The 19522-nt window shown below is 34.4% G+C and overlaps 3 protein-coding genes across 4 annotated transcripts; all 3 read right to left on the bottom strand.

Moving 5' to 3' along the window:
- Positions 1-239: 239 nt before the first annotated feature.
- Positions 240-5133, bottom strand: LOC123321476 (acyl-CoA synthetase short-chain family member 3, mitochondrial). The gene is made up of 10 exons (XM_044909109.1): positions 4672-5133; positions 3626-3791; positions 3231-3520; positions 2601-2697; positions 2336-2547; positions 2049-2277; positions 1518-1974; positions 1241-1463; positions 975-1150; positions 240-476 (listed from the first exon to the last, which is right to left on the bottom strand). The coding sequence occupies exons 1-10, from the start codon at positions 4796-4798 to the stop codon at positions 381-383; spliced, it is 2073 nt and encodes a 690-aa protein (XP_044765044.1). The 5' UTR covers positions 4799-5133; the 3' UTR covers positions 240-380.
- A 2346-nt stretch (positions 5134-7479) lies between these two features.
- Positions 7480-10212, bottom strand: LOC123321850 (protein pygopus-like). The gene is made up of 5 exons (XM_044909627.1): positions 9624-10212; positions 9189-9539; positions 9038-9132; positions 8855-8976; positions 7480-8767 (listed from the first exon to the last, which is right to left on the bottom strand). The coding sequence occupies exons 1-5, from the start codon at positions 9922-9924 to the stop codon at positions 8647-8649; spliced, it is 990 nt and encodes a 329-aa protein (XP_044765562.1). The 5' UTR covers positions 9925-10212; the 3' UTR covers positions 7480-8646.
- Positions 10213-11143: 931 nt separating this feature from the next.
- LOC123321506 (kinesin-like protein Klp10A) lies at positions 11144-18750 on the bottom strand. Of its 2 annotated transcripts, XM_044909153.1 has the most exons (10): positions 18620-18733; positions 18463-18562; positions 16310-16518; positions 15403-15445; positions 14999-15111; positions 14556-14710; positions 13585-14411; positions 13304-13514; positions 12909-13183; positions 11144-12857 (listed from the first exon to the last, which is right to left on the bottom strand). In XM_044909153.1, the coding sequence occupies exons 2-10, from the start codon at positions 18521-18523 to the stop codon at positions 12721-12723; spliced, it is 2031 nt and encodes a 676-aa protein (XP_044765088.1). In that variant the 5' UTR covers positions 18524-18562; positions 18620-18733; the 3' UTR covers positions 11144-12720. The 2 variants fall into 2 exon arrangements, with proteins under 2 accessions (XP_044765088.1, XP_044765087.1); XM_044909152.1 differs by having other exon boundaries at positions 18463-18750.
- Positions 18751-19522: the final 772 nt, after the last annotated feature.

Genomic DNA, 19522 nt, shown 5'->3' with positions numbered 1-19522 from the left:
GAACGGAAACGTCCAGAAAATGCACTTTGAAGTTCTCTTGTGGTACATAGTAAGATCGCAGTAGTCGAAGAAGATTTGAATTTTACGAATATCGACCATCTTGCTGAATGGTATTTAAAGAAGGTATCGTTTTTTTTTCCTCAATTCTCGAAATTTAATATGAATTTACGATACCTTACCGATTTTCACTTTGACATATTGCTACCTATTTTATTCTAATATTGAATTGATAAATTAAACACATTTCATCTCGATTTATTAAATATAAAAAAAATCTACACCAAAAACATCATCGAGTATTATCGACGAGATATAATTTGTGATTAGTATAATTTGAAATATCTGTAACAAAATCTGGATTTAAAATATTTTAATCTAGTTTATGGAAATTCTGGCAATGAACAAGCGAATCCCAGCTTCTGCAGAGATGCTTTGATATCTTTGTAAACTGATGGATCTTCGACTGTCGCAGGTATCTGAAAAATAATTTTATATTGAATAAATATTCCTCTATTTACAACAATTTTCCTCTGTCAAAATAGTTAAATGGTTCATCCTGTTGACGGAATTATTCCTTCAGTGCGATACTTCTAATGTCACCGAGTATATTAGCATTACAATGGGTATTATCACTTAAAAAAAAATTAAAATTATGCGATTTTTCCCTTGACGTTTAGAAGGACAATCTAAAATATAATCCTATTCAATTATTCCCTCTAAATTATGTATTATTCTACATTGAATACGATATTTTGATACATGTATATTCAAAGACTATGGCGATCGCGCCTAATGTGATGTGGCTTTTTTCATATTGTTATACATTCTGGCAAAACAAATCATTAGAAGACGGGGAAACGGAACCGATGAATTATCCTACCAATGTGAACCGTCTAATTTTTTTTCTGAAGGAAAAGCTCTGTTATTTTCTGTAATTCTGTTTTCGGCATATATTTGTATACGTGGAGCCTCACCCTTATTTCCTTATTTCTTGCTAAATCGGCTATGCTTTTCCTGCAGAGCTTTCCTGATCGCGTACGGGGTAGTCCTTTGACAGCAACAGCTAGTCTAAAGGCCGCTATAGGTCCCACTAATTCTCGCACCATTCTGATGACATCTCGACACACAGCACCTTCCGTTTTGAGCGAATCTGAATCAATGATTGAAAAAAAGAAAAAATTATGAGCATCAACATAAAGTTTGGATATTACAAATTCCTTGAGTTTGCTTGTCCACTCACCTTTTTTGAGAACGAATAGGCACAAAGGTACTTCGCCCTTCGTAGATTCTGGAACGCCCACGACTGTCGCATCGGCAACATCCGGATGTGCTAAAACCACATCTTCCAGAGCTGAAGTGGATATCCTGTGACCTGCTACATTTATAACATCGTCATCTCTAGCCGTCACGTAAATATATCCATATTCGTCCTTATATCCCGCATCCATCGTATCGTAGAAACCCTGAAAGTCGATCGATTCGAATTTTCGAATAAAATTTGGTGTGCAATAACTTACCGGGTATCTTTGGAAGTATAGTTGGCAGAACTTTTCCGGTGCCTGGTAGAGTGTTGACATAGTTCCAGGTGGCAATGGCAACCTTACTACGATCCTCCCTAGTTCATTATCGGCGGCTTCTGAACCGTTTTCACGTAATATCCTTATGTCGTATCCAGGAAACGCCATACCAGCGCTATGTTTTGGCGGTTCCGTGCTATGACCGAACCCAACACAGTGTGCCGCCATAACGTGACCAGTTTCTGTCTGCCACCATTGGTTCAGAATTGGGACGTTGAATATCCTCTCGCCCCATTGTTTGGTTTCGTAATCACAATGCTCTCCTGCTACTATTATAACCCTCAAACTTTTAATGTCGTATTTTCTGCCAAATTCCACATTTGGATCTTCTCTTCTGATTACCCGAAATGCGGTAGGTACCGTGAACAGTCCATTGACTTTATGCTCGCTTATTATTCTGAAAATATTCAGGGATTAGGGAAGAATTTCAGCAGACGGTTTGTTTTCTGAGTTTTGATGCATCAAACTCACCTGAAATATTGTCCTGGGTCAGGAGTTCGATCAGGCTTTCCCTCATACATTACACTTGTCAACCCTGCTAAAAGTGGGCCGTAGCAAATATACGAATGACCAACTACCCATCCAAGGTCACTGGCAGCCCACCAAATATCGTTTGGGCCCATTCCATAAACTACGCTCATAGTCCAACACAGCGTAGCTATATGACCTCCTACTGGTCTTTGGATTCCTTTTGGTTGATCTGAAAAGGATTTCACCCTGTTCAATTTCCTAATTAATATTTGGAATTCAAACTGTACCTGTAGTGCCTGAGGTATACAAAATATATAGAGGATCGTTTGCTTCTACCGGTACGCAGTCATGTGGTCCACCAAACTTGAGGGCATCCTCCCATACCAAATCCATCTCTACATCTAATGGACAACTTTCGACGTTTCTTCTTTGGTAAATAATACATTTATTCGGTTTATGCGAAGACATCTCTAGTGCCTCATTCAGTATGTCTTTATATCTGAAGCATCATTGATTAATGACAAACCAATTCGTCGATTTTTCTTTACTCACCTAATTATTCTTTGAGGTTCGATTCCACAACTTGCTGCGATTATTACTTTGGGTTCGGAATGAACAATTCGGGTGCTCAACTCCCTAGATGCGAACCCTGAAAGTTGTGTTATTCTATCACATCAAATCTTTTACTAGGTTTTTTTTTTGAGTTCATGTCGAAATAAAGATGAGGGGTTGGTTATATATAAACTAGATCGGAAATATGATGGGAATAACTTCAATCAATAGATGTTCAAAATTTCTGTTACCCTTGAACAGGAATTATATTCAAATGCATTGAAATTCTATTCTAATAGACTTTGGATTTCTTGATCCACATTGATGTAAAGTGCATATTGAAATAGGTAATTGAATCGCGCACATCTCGACGTGGCTTTCCTTTGTTCTGTTTGTTTCGGTATATTGATTTCAATAATTTATTGTTGGAATACTATTTTGATCGGCATCATCCTCTGGAATACCCCTTGTCTAATAGTTGGTTCAACTCGGATGTACTTTGGAATCAGAAAATGCGTGTATCACTGAGACAATCATATACGCGATTTGAAAGTTGAATATTATAAGAAATAAAACAATAATTCGACGAAAGGTGAAGAAAGTAAAATATAGCTTGCTCGTAAATTTTACCTCCAAACACCACTGAATGAACGGCCCCTAATCTTGCAGTGGCCAGCATCGAGAATACAGCCTCAGGGATGAGAGGCATGTAAATCAGTACTCTGTCCCCTTTTCCAACTCCCAGCTTCGATAAGCACCCAGCCAAATGGGAAACTTCATCCAGCAATTCTGCATAGGTCACCTTCCTCACGGTTTTTGTCAGTGGGCTGTCATGAATGAGGGCAACTTTCGAACCTTTTCCTGCTAAGACATGTCTGTCGACTGCGTTGTAGCAAGCGTTTGTTTCTCCACCAACAAACCTTCCAAAAAAAAATTATTTTCACTTACAAAGGGTAAGGCTAATTTAATTGAACATATATATATTCGAGAACATTCATTGACGTATCGCAAAAGTTTTCACTCACCATTTTGTAAATGGTTGATCGCTATCATCTAACACTTTTTTCCAAGGTTTGCTCCATTCGATGCAATTCCCGATTTCTCCCCAAAATTCTTCTGGATTGTAAATTGATTTCTCATATGATTTCCTATATTTTTCGCTATAATAAGGGTTATTTAGCACAACAGCATCTGAAAAATATAGGGTATCCTGAATATAGTTGCGCCACTCTTTAGCTTCATAGTATTAATCAATACTATGATTATTGTACCGCGGAAGATAATATAAAACTGAATATTTATCTCATTTGAACTCTTTACATCCACTATATGTATTTATGTGAAAATATGTCTCATAAATCATGCTACAAATATTTCTTCTGCACTGGAATTTGTTCGATTGAAATGGAAAAATATTCGAAGAAGATGTTTCTAAAGGGAATAAGCTTCACAAAAAATCGCTCTGAAGCACGTGATGTGATAGGAAATGACTTCTGCAGAAACTGCGAAACAATTGCTGCATGCGAGTAGTGAGCCAACTGTTAATTTCTACAGGAATATATATATTTTTTTTTATTATAACTTGTTGATTTTATATCAATAGATGTTATGTATACGAATTTCGTTTATTATTTACCTGCCTTAATCTTTGAAAGCGCTATCCGTTTTATTATAAATTCGAATGTTTTATTTCGCATTTATTACCTTACAATTATAATATATATTATTTTTCACATAATATTACTCATTATCATTTTTCTGTTCTATATTAAAATTTTGCTATGAAATCCTATTCTGATTCTCAAATACGGAATTTCAAAATATACCATATGAAGGATTGTTACGGAGTGTCTTCTAATGTTGGTGTTTTCTCTTGAATCGGAATAATGAATTATATTATAATATATATATTATAATTATATAATGTTTTCGAACATTCTCCAAAACTTTAATATCTTCGCGTTACACTAATACTACTCATTTTGATATTTTCTATCGCATGCTGGGATGAAAAAGGTGTGCATTGAAAATGTATACACCATATCCTTATTGAAGAAAGGGCCCTTATTACCTTGCACTTCTCTTTCAAATTTGTTCTTCTGGTCCAACTTTTTGTGTTTTATCCTTTTGGAGATGATATCTTGAATTTTTGGGTCAATTTCCTCACATTCCTCAACACCCACTAAAGGACCCAACATTTTCACAACCGGTACACTTTTTACAGACAATACTGAATTGTAACGAGGTAGAAATGATCCCTCTATTCAAGAAGCATACATTAAAAATAATTAATTCCCCCTCCTTTTTCGAAATGAGGTAAATTTCAATGAACCTTGATACTATGGAAAATTGATTGAACTAAAAGGACATTCCTTCGGTTTACTATTAAAGGAATTGTTTTTCTTCAATGAGAAGAGGAAAATTATTTTTTTGTATTATAGACTGCGCAACTTCACGGTTTTCTGAATTTCATCTGTAGAATTCGATAGGACCGACAGGGTTTACTCCCTATTAAGTTGTGATTACTTATTTTCTTTTTGTTTACTCAGAAAAATTCTAAATACATGTTCATTTTATTTATCGATCTATGAAATATATTTGGATTCCACCTTTAAAACATCGTTTCCGCCTTTTGTCATCATGTTAATTCAGTTTGGCCATTGTGTTTGACTCTTGACCTGCATTGGTGAATCGAACTTCTCTTATATCTAAATCATTCCCATGCTATCTATGGTTGAGCAGCTCTCTTTATTGGATCTAGGAACAAATTTTGGACCCTATCTATTCGAGGATCAGGCATTTTCTTCCCAGTCGAAAAAAGCAACAAAAAACAATAATTTCGCACTGTACATGCTTTGAAACTTGAAATTTTCATCAACCGACAACGATATAAGCTGAACTAGCTGTGTAATGAAATAAACTGCTCTCAAAAAATTGGGGATATTTATGTTTTCCGAAGACGTTTATTTCCCGTATCATCAGGATGAATAGATGTATGAATTTTTGAAATTTTCAGAATTTTGGATGTTTGTAAAATTTTATACAATTTCAAAAATTTATTTTGGCTACTGTGATTACATATTTTTTTTGTAATTTCTTTTCAAAACCTGAAAATTTCCATATCCTTAACTTTTGACGAGTAGTTTAGGTAACATTTTTTGGCTATATACATTTCATCAGTCCATGTACGTGAATATCATCTTTCTTATGATTCACCCTTCAACCCTCAAAACAAGGTCGCTCTGAGTTCAGTGCCAGTAAGACCTCTGTCGGATGCTACTGGATTTCTGTGCCAAATCTCATGAAGCAAAGATTATAGAAGCTTCTATAATCTTTGCTCATGCTCGGGTACTTTCAGATCTTTCACAGCTGGCTTTCTGCAGCTACTCTGGAACGGCAATGATGTATTACGTGCTCAAATGATAGTAAAGAGCGTTGCTCAGGTACTACCAATGCACTGCTGAGCTGTTCAAAAAACGAATTCCATACAATTCAACAAAATTTGGCACAGAAATTGGGTACCATCCGACAATGCTCCTACCTGGTCTTCGTACTGGCAGAACATTGTGAAGTACCTAAAGTCGATTCCAGACATTTTTGATTGATACTTAGTGTAACAGTTTTTGCCGCATTAGTCAACTTCCATTTAGTTCTGTTCTGAAGTACCTTTTATGTAATTTCGACATATCTTTACGGTCAAATAGAGTTTTCTCACTCCCCACATGTACCAGTGACCCACCAAGATTGATTTTATAGGGGGCATAGCTGCATACTTGATGAAAGTACCACGAAAGGCGTATTCTCAAGATTTTTTTTATTCAGGAAATGATGGATCTTTGATTTCTAAAAGGTTTTCTTATTTGTTTTTTCATCTTTGTCTCAGAACCAAAATTTCAGAAATTCAAGAAGGGTTTTTATTTTTTCTTTCTCGCTCGATTTCAAAGAGTCTGAATTCATAGTAATTAAAGAGTGGAACATTTGGACAGTTTTGTATTTTGAGTAGAATCTGTTTCATTTCGAGTCCCTCGCAGAGATATCCTTGTAAATAGTTTCATTATTATTCCAAGTTTTCTTCCCCATTTTTCAATTCTTGATGTTGGTCGATTTCTTCACACTCTTATCGTAGGATCAATTGTTTCAACTTACTGGGAGGAGAAGTACAGCAGTTTCAAGGTTGAAAATGTAATATTCATTATTCTGAATTCGCGAATACGGACGTTGATCATTGCTTCTGAGAAATCCTCAATTTTGCTCAGGGCAGTGTTTTATCGAGTGATTTCAAAGATAAGGAAGCTGTGATGAACAAAAATAGGAATGTTCCAGGTCTAGGAAATCCACGAGCAATTTTGTGAAACAATTTATTTTGCGTTTCAATAAGCTTATACTTACCTTATAGGTCATTAAAAATTCTGGCGAATTTAAACATTGGTTTTTTATTCCCAAACTCTTTCCTTCAATGAACTTACAATTCCCTTCCATTTCCACTCAACTTCGTATCAAATCAAAAGTTTTATGAGCGGAACGAGTTTCGAACCCGCGAATTATTGATATACTTTGGGATTGGGCAAGCCTAAGGCTATCATAATTTTCAATCAAAATGGAAATTCTCTATACAGAAATTCGTCATTATTATATTGAAAACTGAAGTTCTATATCTATTGAATTTTGCATTTTGTTGAAGGTTTTGTCGAATAATCTCATGAATCTGCCTTCATTGAAGCCTAGTTTATGCTGACCGGTAACTTATTCCCTAATTCTTAACTTGAAATTTTCAGGTTTTTTTTTCTCAACTAGCCTCAAAATTTGAACGTGTCTGCTTGTCAGAAACCGTTCAAGGCTAACCCAAACAAATCGATCTAGGACTTGAAATTATAATCACTTTAGAGATATCTTGTATAATTTAAGCACAGAAATTTCCATAAACGTCGTGACTTTACAAATTCAGTAGCAGTTCAAAATTCTTTGATATAGGCATAAACAAAGGCAACAGGATAATTTTTATAAAGTGCATATAATCCAAAATCCCAGTAAGAAAAACTGTTTCTTTCCAATATGCAGAACAGGAAGCCACAAATAATACTCAAATAAGGTCGATATTTCTTAATTGTTTTCAAGTATTCACTGTTGCTATTATACTAAAGGTATATAAACTATAATTGCACATTAAAAAAATTTATTAAATAGGGCAAGACCAAAAGAGCTCCATCTATTCTGATTTTACATTCACATAATTTGATGTTATTGCTTGAATCTCTATCACCTTTGCAGCCATCAATAAAATCACTGATAAACCGAACAAAAATGGTTTTGAATTTCGGCAATATTCAAAAAAAGGATTAGGTATAACAATTCGACAATATTTGCTGTTTAGGCACTTCAGGGTGGAATATTACATTTCTCATATATTTAATTTGAACAAGATTTTCATCAACTTCACAATACTGTGAAATTACTTGCAAACTGCCTACTAAGTGAAATTCGATTATTTCAAGTAATACATCTAACAATATTATATAAAAGCAAATACAAGAGTTCTTTCATCTCAATTTTGTGATAATGTTATAATATTCATAATACGTTTCTTAATGAAATAAAATTAATATAGCACTGCAATTCAAGTTTAAGTAGGCTTTCTTGGGTATTAAAACTTGGTACTTTCAAAAATTCATTCAGCTTGAATAAGAGCCCATCAAGTCTCGATTTTTCAATGAGTGTGTGAAATGAGTGTATGGATGTTATTAATGAGAAACTGCAAACCCTTTATATCACTACAACTACTTTCCGAATCTGCAATCATTTGAATTTTCTCTTGAAGTTTGCTACAAAAATGAAATGAAAGGAATTCCTTTCTTAAAATTCTGTTACTGTTGTTATCTATACCTAATGTCATTTAAATATCCAAATACTGGAATGAAGATCCATTGAAGCTTCAATCACACAACCACCTGAGATTCGACTATGAAGAAACAGTGGTTGTAATGTGAATCACTCTCAGTCTTCTAGAATAGCATCTTTGGGTAAAATTTTCCTTCTCCACAAATATTGTTTATGGTTTGAATTTAACCAAAGGAATTGTTTTAGATGAAAGGCATTTGTCACACACCCATTCTGCGTAAACTTCTGCAGTTAGAAGAGAATAAGCTGTTTCTGTCAAGCCAGTGCAACCTCTGTAAATAAATACAAAATAGACATCATGAATGAATGAGTATGTGAAGTAGATAGTGAAATACTTTGAGTTGTGAGAAATAATTTACCTGTGAAACCAAAAATTACAACCACTCTCACATAATATTGCTTGATCATTGTCATGGACTTCTTTATGGCAAACTCCACAGGGATAAATTGGGGGAGCATTTGGATTTTGAGCATTGAAAACCTGAAAATACAATATGAGTTCATGCTGTCTTTTGATGTCCACTTTCATATTAAATTTTTACCATTGGCTGATCTGCTGGGTATACTTTGCCTGCACTTACTGGCATGGGTTTGGAATACATATTATTCATCATGAAATTGTTGTTCAAGGAAGGACCTGCAAACACAAGAATGATGCATAGATATCAATAACTCAATGCATCTAGAACTCACCCATGGGTGCATTTGAGGCATTCATTTGCATACCTCCTCCCATACCGGTATTCATACCATTCATTGGCCCATTCATAGGTCCATTATTAATAGGCCCTGGACCACTCATGGAACTCCCATTTCCAGGCATATGAGGACCTTGTATTCCAGAATTCATATTTCCAATTGGGCTATGAACAGGTCCAGATATACCATGCATGGGTCCGTTGGGACTGTGCATCATGTGAGGACCCATGTGGTTACCCATAGGTCCATTCATTCTTGGATTATTCATCATCACTTGATTGTTCATCATACCATGATGAGCGTTGGGGCTATGCATCATTGGAGAATTCATTCCCATACCTGGACCTACAATGTCAATGATATTTAATATTACACCACCTAGGCAACAATTTTATTCAACTGAATGAAAAAAATGAAGAAATTACTTACCCATTGGCCTACACATACCCATCGCATTAACTCCCATTGGCATATTTCCTTGCATACCCATATTTGAATTATTCCTGACAGAACCCATTGAATTAACATTACTAGGACAATCGTCAAATGGGTTGGAAGCAACAATTGTGTCGCCATAACCTGTCAGAGGTGGTGGTAGAAGATCTTGAACATTTGGGGGAGTCTGTATGGGTACTTGGGAGTTTTTTCTCCGTTTCTTAGGGTTTGGTGCTGTACCTCCTAAGTCAGGTCCAAGATTCGGGTTCAACCGGAAGGGGGAGAGATGGCTCATTTTCAAATTCTTTTTTTCTCGTCAAGACATACATACACGTGATATTCTAGGTATTAGTGGAAATTTCACTTTTTCATGTTAATTTCAATTGAGAATCCATTTCAATGATGAATTTTCTTATGCAACTGGACAACTTGGTATCAAAGGGGGTGACCTTTGATATATGCACCGCCTTAGAAATGTAAAATTCATTGACAAACCTGAAGATGCTAAATATTATTATTATTTCAACAAAATTTACTATTTACTTTCTTTGAATATACTCCATTTTCAAGACCATAGTAAAATTTATTTTTGTTCTATGTTCATTCTTTTTTTTTTCTATTTGTTTGGAACAAAATTTGTCCTCGATATTAATTTTATCAATTGCAGTTGATTCAGTGATTCCAAAATCGTTGAAAAATGTGGATAAGGTTCAAGTTATATCAGCTTGATTTGGTAATGAACACTGGGGCTAATGGTGGGTGAGATATTGGAGGCATAGTTCCTCCATCTCACTGGTAGATGGCGCTCACGTGATCACCATACTCTGATGTCTGTTATCAACATTGAGTTATCAAAGATCAGAAGGTAGAGTCTCTGCAAGAGTTATTTTCTGGCCTATAACTAACAAATGAGTTAGGTAGATCTTGACTCAAGTCTGATTCAGAATAATACAATATGGAACTGTCTCATCGTTTCCAACTTAGTGTCGTATCTTTTCGTTTTTTATTTTCGGGTAATTTCAATAACTTTTTTACTTTATAGCTTTCAAGAATTCCAAAAACTAATTAACAGTATCGGTTCTTTTATAATTACCTTAGTCCTCCATTATCGAGTCCATTATTGATCTCCTAAATATGCATTTCGTATAAAACTGACGCAGTAGATACTGAAATTAATTTTTCTAACATCTCCACTACTTCCTACTTGGGAAGAGTTTGTTTATTGATGAGGTTGAAAAAATAAACGCCAGAATATGATATAGATTCGTTACTAGAAATATATTTGTGCAAACTTCATTTCTAGATGAAAAAAGTGCGCGTTCGGTGAAAAAAATACTACTGGGATTAGAAAGATCCAAGTCCAACTTATAGAGTTTAGACTCCATATCCCTTTACAAATTTCAACATCAAATTTCCTAAGAAAATCATCGATCTTGATCTCTCTAACAGGAATACTAAATCTAGAATTGCCAAGGTAAAAAATTGCTAGGTTCTGAGATTGAAAAAAAAATCAGTTCAAATGTATTCTTTTATCATTTATATCAACTTACAAGAAATGATTAGTTTATAATGCAGCTTTTTGTCAAGTTTAACTCGGCAAGTCATTCACTTTGAAATATCGAACAAAGGATAATTTAAATTTTCGAAATACAATTTTTCATGCCTGAAGATTAAAACTTCTACAGTTATAAAAGTTAATTTTAGGAATGTATGAATGAAAATGAAGTTGAAGCGTCATCGTGGTTCTTTTTTAACGAACCTAATAAATAATTTGTAATAAGTCTGAAATATTAATAAATAAAAAATCATTTATACAAAAAAATTAAGAATAAAAGGAGTTTGTGTCAATTCATAAGCTTTTATATCTATTGGTGATGAACATACATTTCAAATATAATTATGTCTATGAAAAATATCTTTCTACTTTCTCAGTCAATACTCGATTTTAGACTATATAAATGTGGCGGAACTCGCAATGTATGCCCCAAAAGGTCATACAATTTCACAAAAAATGTTTTCTAGGTGTTAATACATCATATAATATGATAAATGAACAATTGTATCATTCCTCTTGTGCAAAAATATTCATTACCGATATTCTACAGTTCAGATATTCTGAATGGTATCATTTTCTCCTTGCAAAAACAATATTAGGGACTAAAAAAACCAACTTTTTCTCCTATGCATCTCTAGAATGTTCAGGTTAGTTTGTCCCCTATCTTCTTTCACTGTCCCAAATCTATTTCAGATCTGATGTTAATTTTTTTTCTTATTTAGAGATCTAGATGAAATTTCTATCTGTGCTTTTCACAATTCATATTCTATCTTGAACCCTTGGTCCATTTATTCCTTTCTTATTTCGAGGCTAACTCTCCTCATTATGAGCAATCTTTTTGTTTTCTTCAACAAATAGGCCAAGGATTGTTAAAAGCTGAATATTTTCAGTATCAATGTAGTCTATTTACCTGCTTTTAACTTGAATTCTGTGTCGTTTATAAAATTCTTGTCTTATAAATGAAACAAATTTAATTTTAGCAGCCATTATGATGCCCCAAATTTTCAATCAAACTCAATACTGATATCTTTCATTTTAGGATATAACTTGATTTCTGTTAACCAGCCACAGCCTTTATGAGTTTATGTCAAGTCTCCTATACTATATTTGAAATAGGTTATGGAATAATTTTGAGGATTACTTGATAATGTACAAAAATTAGATAACATACGATTATAACATCGCATTCCCACCACTTAGTTAGACTAACGTTTTTGAAGTACTTCCATAAGTAGGATGAATTCATAAAAGAAATTTTCCTGAAATTTCCAATTTCCCTAAAAACACCTGAATTAGCAATAACAAAAGCAGAACTCAAGTGAGATAAAAAGTTTTTATACAATTAAAAATTTTCAATAAAATCGATGGGTTGCTGCAAGAAGAACACCATTCATCAGTTTGCATATGAAAAATTTTTATTGATGAAAATCCAATTGTTCTCCAAATTTGAGAGAATCACTTGATTTTTCTGATGTATTATATTGGTTAATGAAAATATTTAAAATTATTATTGATGTCAGCAGAATATTATTGGAATTATTTTCGTTTTGTTGTTCTTCTACTTAACTGTTCTTCTGCAACAAGTTTTGACTCGTAATCAGCAGCGATTTCCATTGCTCTAACTACATTTGAAACCAAGTTATTGCCGATTTCGTGCCAACTTCTACAATAAGCTGAAAATAAAATACTATATTACATAGCCACAAAATTAAATGAATGCATACCTTCTTGATCATAAGCCACTTCTTCAGTCATCTTCAATAGTTGAGATAGTTTATCTACATCTGTTCTAATACTATCAAATAACTGCTTTTGGTTATCTAACATATTATCCTCGGCAATTTGCAAGTCTGAGATAACTTGGTGAAAATCCAACAATTCTGGAGTCATATCTGCTTCGCTCAAGGATCTTAAATGCTGCAAACCTTCCTGTTCTTCATTAATTCCATCACTTGTTTGCAGGTCACCACCACCTAATTCTTTAACTCTATCTGCATATCTGCGTGTGATTAATTTTCTTTTTAATAACTTCTACAGAATTATATCTAGAGATACAGAATTTGCATCTCTAGATACCCGGCAATTTCACAACATTTTTGAGTTCGGCAAAAAACCTCACCTGAGAGTGTTCAGAGTGTGTTCGCAAGAGTTAACGCCTGGCGAGACCATAGCGATCATACACGTTCGAGAATTGTTGCCTACGAAGCTATCTCTAAGAACTTGTGTTAATTTGCTCACTCTAAAGGGCAAGTGCGCTCCTTTGCGCCCCAATGCTCTTATGCATTCCTTCAGGGCAAGTAGGGATTTGTTAATTTCTGCTCCTTCCATTCCTTGAATGATTGAAAAAAAAATTGTCATGAAAAATATTGGTTATATTCCGGAAGACATGTTCATACTCACTTGTTTGTCGATTAGCAGAAGATGTATCCGCCCCTCGTTCGTTACCGGCCAAATCAATAAGCGAAAATTTACCATGTATTTTGTGCATATTATTGTTTGACCTCAGATAAATCTGGAAAACTGCATGCGATCTTGATGAATTTGCATTGGCAAACGTTTGACCAGATGTCCTTGCTTGGTTGCCCTTTTGAATCAGCTTCAAAACATCTTCTACGGAACTGACAACCAACTCTGTAAGACCCACAACCTGTACTTGCTGTTTGCCATCTTCTAATATCCTAAGTTTGGCCTTATTGTTGAGTAAGTCAAACACTTTCCCTGAGTATATTTCAAAGAAACTCGACGATACCACAAGGTTCAATTGTCGGTATTTAGATGAATTGGCCAATCGAAACACATCAGCAGCAGCCATGGCATAAATTCCCTTTTGACAATCTTGATTTTTTCCATTGAAATCACCACCCATTGTGTGTGTTTTTCCAGAACCAGTCTGGCCATAGGCGAAGCAGGTCGCGAATCCTCCTTCGAAAATTGTTTTGATCAGGGGTTGTGCAGTATATTTATATACCATGGCATTTGAGCATGTTTCATCAAAGGCATAATCAAAACGAAAAAGCTGATTTTCCAAGTATTTTGTGAGATCAACTTTATTTTTGGGTTCATGTACAATGAGCTGATTTTTACTAGGAATCGTTATCACATCTACTTCCTTCTTCTGCATCTCACGTTTGTTCAAAGGCCTCTTTCTGACGCAAACCGTTATTGTATGATCCTCCACAGCATCATTTTCACAAAGAGGTTTTATATCTAAACCCCGACGATATTCCCTTAAAATAAAAGTGAATAGCAATAGAATAAAAATTCAAATTCAAAAAAGTTATGAAGAAAAATGCACAAAAGTTACTACTAATCATCCCTCAGTTGTGTTGAGAATTTCGATTTTTTTATATATACATTAGTTTTTCTCTTACAATATCATATTCAGGAATTCCCAATGTGGGTTTCCTGGAGCCATTTGTAAAAAGGCTTCTTTCTCGGCTTTCTCCTCAGCTTGTCTCTGCCTCCTTTCTTCTCGATTTTTCTTTAATTTCTCTACTTCTTTCAGTACATTGGTACGTCGATTATTCTGGAATTAATTAAATTAACACAAGCGTCTAATTATATAGAATATCAGGACCAGTACAGAACAAAATTAAGCTCAAGTATGTTTTGATACGTTGCCAAATCTTCTTCAGGATATCTGAAAATTACACATTCGATAATTTCATAACAAAAGAATTGTGTGACAGTCTGAAAATCATTGAGACCCATTTTGTACAATACTGATTGCTGATCCTGATATTGTATCATGTGTCATCAATCTTCTGCAGAGTTGATGAATATGATCTACTACATACAATAGTACTGAACTCACCGATGGTGGTGGTATATAACTCGGAGTATTAGTCGAATTTGTGGTAGAAGAATCATTATTTAGAGCTCCATATCCATTTCCTACAGTGACTCTTGAAGAGGATTTCATTATCCCTGAGACAAGAAGAAGTACGAAACTAACATTCCATATTTAGAGCTATTGATAAAATTAAATGCGAAGCAAATATTGAATTTCGATCACGTGAACAAAGCGATATGAATTCTCAAACTGTTATTAAAAAAAATTCAAATCTGTCCAACTTTTCTCATTATCTACTGAAGGATATATAATATTAACTGATTATCTTTTCATTATAAGGCATAAATTCGGGATTTTTCTGTCGAATATTTTGTTATACTCGCTATGAATCCCCCTTCCTCTAATGTTAATGATTATTTACTCACCATTATTAGACTTGATGCTTCCCATAGACTGTCTGGTTGCCACCTGTAAATTAAAATCGTGAAATCAAACCTGGACAAAGTTATTGCTGAACTTAGACGCTAAAAATTTTCTAAATAATGAAAACACAATCCTGAAACAATGAAGTTTGAGCCACAAATAATAATAAAAGCTGAACTGAATTTTTTTCTTCAAAATACCGATACAGTAGTGGTTTCAGCAGTAAAGTTGTTACTGTTGAAGTCATCGTCATTTTCCGCAGAATATAAATTTCTTGGCTGGGTCATTCCTGCACTTACATCTTCGTCAGAAGATCCAGATGATTCCTTAGTAGCAGCATGGCATAAAAATATTGATAAGTTAATATAAAATTGGGAAACGTCAATTCTTCTTTGTGAAATATATGTTGGAGTTTTGATACTGAATGTCATGAATATTTCCGATATACCTTTTTCTAAGAAAAATGTCATATTTATCCATATTCCATAATTTGGAAACAATTACTGTTGAACAGTTTTTCTATATTTGAAAATATCCTATGTGGTAATGGCATAACAATTTTTACTTATTGAATTAAGAGACAGAATGCATGTTAGGTTCTTTATTAACAAAAAATTTCAAGAATTACATCACGTTTTTTTAATTTCCACAATTATTTTCATGACATTTGAAAAAAAAAATAATCCCAACATTTTCTAATGAAACTGTTTCAATTATTATCATCTTGAATTCGAAATCTCGAAATTTAGCCACTAACAATATTCATATATCCTTGTCTCCGCGTAATTTTCCCGTTCAAAACTTCAATCGTTAGTGAAAATCGAATTTTTTCGTTTGAATGTAGGTAACCGCCACAAGTGACCAAAAAAACGATCAGCGAATATTTTTCTTTCGTTCCATTTCACTCACTCTTTGCAAAGGTTTCAAATTGCTCTGTGTTGAAGTGTCCTGTGAATTGTTTCGCTCACTAGGCCTCACAATAACCAATTCCGGGTTCAGTGTTGTTATCGCTACCATATCGATTTCTTTTCCTTTCGTTTCGCCTTGCTCAAACCACTCCACAGTGGCACTTCTCATGGCATAATTTATATCGGCCACAATGGCCGAATGAATCCGACCTGTAATTCAGATGAATTAGAAACGACAGTACCTGGAACCATTAGTAGGGGAGGTCATATTCCTGAACAATCCCAACAAGAAAACTATTCCACCTTCGCGAATGACGATTTGCTGACCTTACACATGTAGACACTGCCTATGTTCAAATTTCATCGATGGTGAATGAACTAAGCAATAATTATTTTGATCCCTTTCATTCGCGAAATTCATTTCATTCAAAATTTTTCGTTATTCTATTGAATGACAGCTACGGTTATCCTTTATAGAGAGCGAGTTTATGCATAGTTACTAAGAGCTAATACCTAAGAAAGGGTGCACGTGTTTGCCCTCTGCTCATGCGATTGGCCCATTAATTAGGTATTAGTTCTAAGTAACTCTGCGTAAACTCACCAGAACTTCCTAAAAACTAAAAAAGGGAATGTGGATCATATGAACGCCACCTGTCAATTGGATGGGTTCTTTTCTTGTGTTTTAGTTCTTAGTAACGCTGCAATAAACTCAACATGAAATTTGATATGGACAAATTGTATACGCGGGTTCAACGCTTGAATGAAAAATAAAAAGGCTAAAATGCGATAGATTTCTGCTTCCGTGAACTGTTTCATATAAAAATAGCAGCGTGAGATTCAGAATGCGCGAATATCTTTTTACGTTTGTGGCAGGGAATTTTCGGAAGTGTTACTTTTATTTAGAACATCGTATTCTGATCATACTTATATAGAAACAAAAATTTGCAGTCGGCAGAAAAATAATTTTAATATCGTTTAATATTCTTGGCGAACACCCCCAGTTCGACGCTCATGGTTTTGGATGCACTATCACAACCAATTTTATACGATGGCAATATCGATCCAGCGAATCCACCTCATCGTCCTCGTCATTCACAAAAAATTTAACTACAAGAGCTGCTAGTAACATATATGTTTTTTTTTATTCGATATTGAATTAAGTCTCAAAAATTTAAATGAATGAGAGCGGCGGCATATGATTTAAAAGTCAGTAGTAATTCAAGTATTTACAATAAGTGATTTTCGAATACTTCGATACAAACACAGCGTATAATATGATGAGGATCCAATGAAGAGTTTTAGTGATCTATACCTGCGACAATAGAATTATAATTAAACCCGTTGATATATCTCTCTCGAAAGGTCACACGCTGAATCGGTGTGAACCAATTGAAGCCACATTTATTTGGGGGCTGAATTGGTTGACCAATATATAATGACAGATCTGAGGATTTAATAGCACAAGTTTTTTAAATGACAAAACCATACAAATTATTGAGAAAAAACATTTCAGGAGATAGTAATTTTCCGGATATAGATTTTCCGGGAAAGCTTTTTCCAAAATGCACCCCACAATAATTGAAGATTTAAAATTAAATTTGAGATTGAAACGAACAAAAATATTTCAATAGTTCAATAATTTTTTCTTATTTTCCATCAATATTTTATGAATACTTCACATCAAGGTTTTCCATATCTTGAAATGACTCCTCATTCAAACTATCAATACAGAAAACTAGAATACCTTGATTATGATAATATAGAAATAATTAGGTATTCTCGACTATACCAATGATTCACCGAAGAAACTACCCACATAAAATAGGAACACATGTTGAGAATATGAATTGAAAATTGGAAAAAATTGGATTTGAATGGAAATAGCACTAAGAAGTTTTGTAAAGGGCGAAAAGTAATTTGCGAAAATTCTTTTGTTTATTTTTTGTCGTTGATGGATGGATCATCAATTTCGGAATGATCGTTTCGTATATACAAATACAATTGTGGAAAAACTTTTGACAATAGGATGAAGTCACCGATTCATCCATTACCTAAGACAATACCGAAAGAACAGGACATATATGGTATTGAAAACGGTTATTTCACAATCCACCTTTTTCATATTTTATAATTCTTAACGCAATTGGTACTTACCATCAGTCCTTTTAATGTTGATACTTGTTCCTATTTCCAATGTAGAAGAATTCTTCTCCATATTTTTGATAGTTAAATTAATTGAATTGAAAGTTGGGCACTACACAGTAAAATCAACAGATTCAATTGAAACTGCGGTTAAAATTAAAATACGAACCCAGTTTCAATCCTCAACATTATTTTGTGTTTGAAGAGAAAAATATAGCAATATTCTTTTCCAACTTCAACACCATTTGTTCCTATTTGGTTTTACAAGTATCGGTGTTTGACAGTTGAACACTGTTGCCAGATCCGAAGATGAAAGCACAGTGCTTGCGCACATTGAATACAAACATAGGCGTAGTTACAAGGAGGTTATGTGACAACTGACAGCGCATTCGACATCCTCAGGCTAATCTGTAAAGCATATCCCCATAAGAGGCTATCGGGTCACGTGACAATGGACCGATCAAAACTTACAACTAATAAGGTCTTATGGTGGATTTACGCAGAATTCCTTAGAGCTAAGGAAGCAACAATGTACTTGGCAGATGGGGTTCGCCGGCTGTCATTTAGATTGGTTCCTTTCTTAGTTCTCAGGAACTCTGCGTGAACCCACCATTAGGTCTCCCTGATTGCATTGTGTTTTTCGTGTTTTATGACTGAATTTGATTAGAATCTCCAGAGGTGGGGGGGATACTGCCCCCCTGTTCTTCCTGCGACGCCCATGGTTGGACAAACAACTTGATGTATTTTGGCAAAAGAGGTGTATGATTAGATTCGTCTTCATTGTGTCTAGGTTTTGTATTTTTTTCTTTTAGGATCTTAAAATTCTCTTTGTGTCAATCGATTCGACGGAAAATGAGCCTTTTAAACGCTTTCCAACCGGTTGTCTTTGTTCGTGTTGCGGTGTTGATGAAACTAGGTTTGAAATAGATTGATCAAAAAGCCAGAGCCCGAACGCAGAACAAAATTCTGCAATGTAAAAAGCAAAAATCCCCTAATTTTCTATTCAGCGCCCAATCAAATTCACTATAATATAAATGTTACTAGAATTTTATTGAATATGGCAGAACCCATA

This window comes from Coccinella septempunctata, chromosome X (genome assembly GCF_907165205.1).
Source record: "Coccinella septempunctata chromosome X, icCocSept1.1, whole genome shotgun sequence".
In the NCBI taxonomy this organism is placed as follows: Eukaryota; Metazoa; Arthropoda; class Insecta; order Coleoptera; family Coccinellidae; genus Coccinella; species Coccinella septempunctata.
This window is presented reverse-complemented; position numbering and strand designations above follow the sequence as displayed.

Bases quoted from the DNA above. Each gene is read 5' to 3' on its own strand.
- LOC123321476 (XM_044909109.1), bottom strand. From the start codon at position 4,798: ATGTTGGGTCCTTTAGTGGGTGTTGAGGAATGTGAGGAAATTGACCCA. The intron at 3,521-3,625 runs GTGAGTGAAAAC...TTTTTTTGGAAG, and splicing joins GATCAACCATTTACAAAATG to GTTTGTTGGTGGAGAAACAA. The intron at 2,278-2,335 runs GTACAGTTTGAA...AATCCTTTTCAG, and splicing joins GTATACCTCAGGCACTACAG to ATCAACCAAAAGGAATCCAA.
- LOC123321850 (XM_044909627.1), bottom strand. From the start codon at position 9,924: ATGAGCCATCTCTCCCCCTTCCGGTTGAACCCGAATCTTGGACCTGAC. The intron at 9,133-9,188 runs GTGAGTTCTAGA...TTGTGTTTGCAG, and splicing joins TGCCTCAAATGCACCCATGG to GTCCTTCCTTGAACAACAAT. The intron at 8,768-8,854 runs GTAAATTATTTC...ATTTATTTACAG, and splicing joins TGTAATTTTTGGTTTCACAG to AGGTTGCACTGGCTTGACAG.
- LOC123321506 (XM_044909152.1), bottom strand. From the start codon at position 18,523: ATGGAGAAGAATTCTTCTACATTGGAAATAGGAACAAGTATCAACATT. The intron at 15,112-15,402 runs GTGAGTAAATAA...TTCTTGTCTCAG, and splicing joins AAGCATCAAGTCTAATAATG to GGATAATGAAATCCTCTTCA. The intron at 13,515-13,584 runs GTGAGTATGAAC...CAATCATTCAAG, and splicing joins TTCTGCTAATCGACAAACAA to GAATGGAAGGAGCAGAAATT.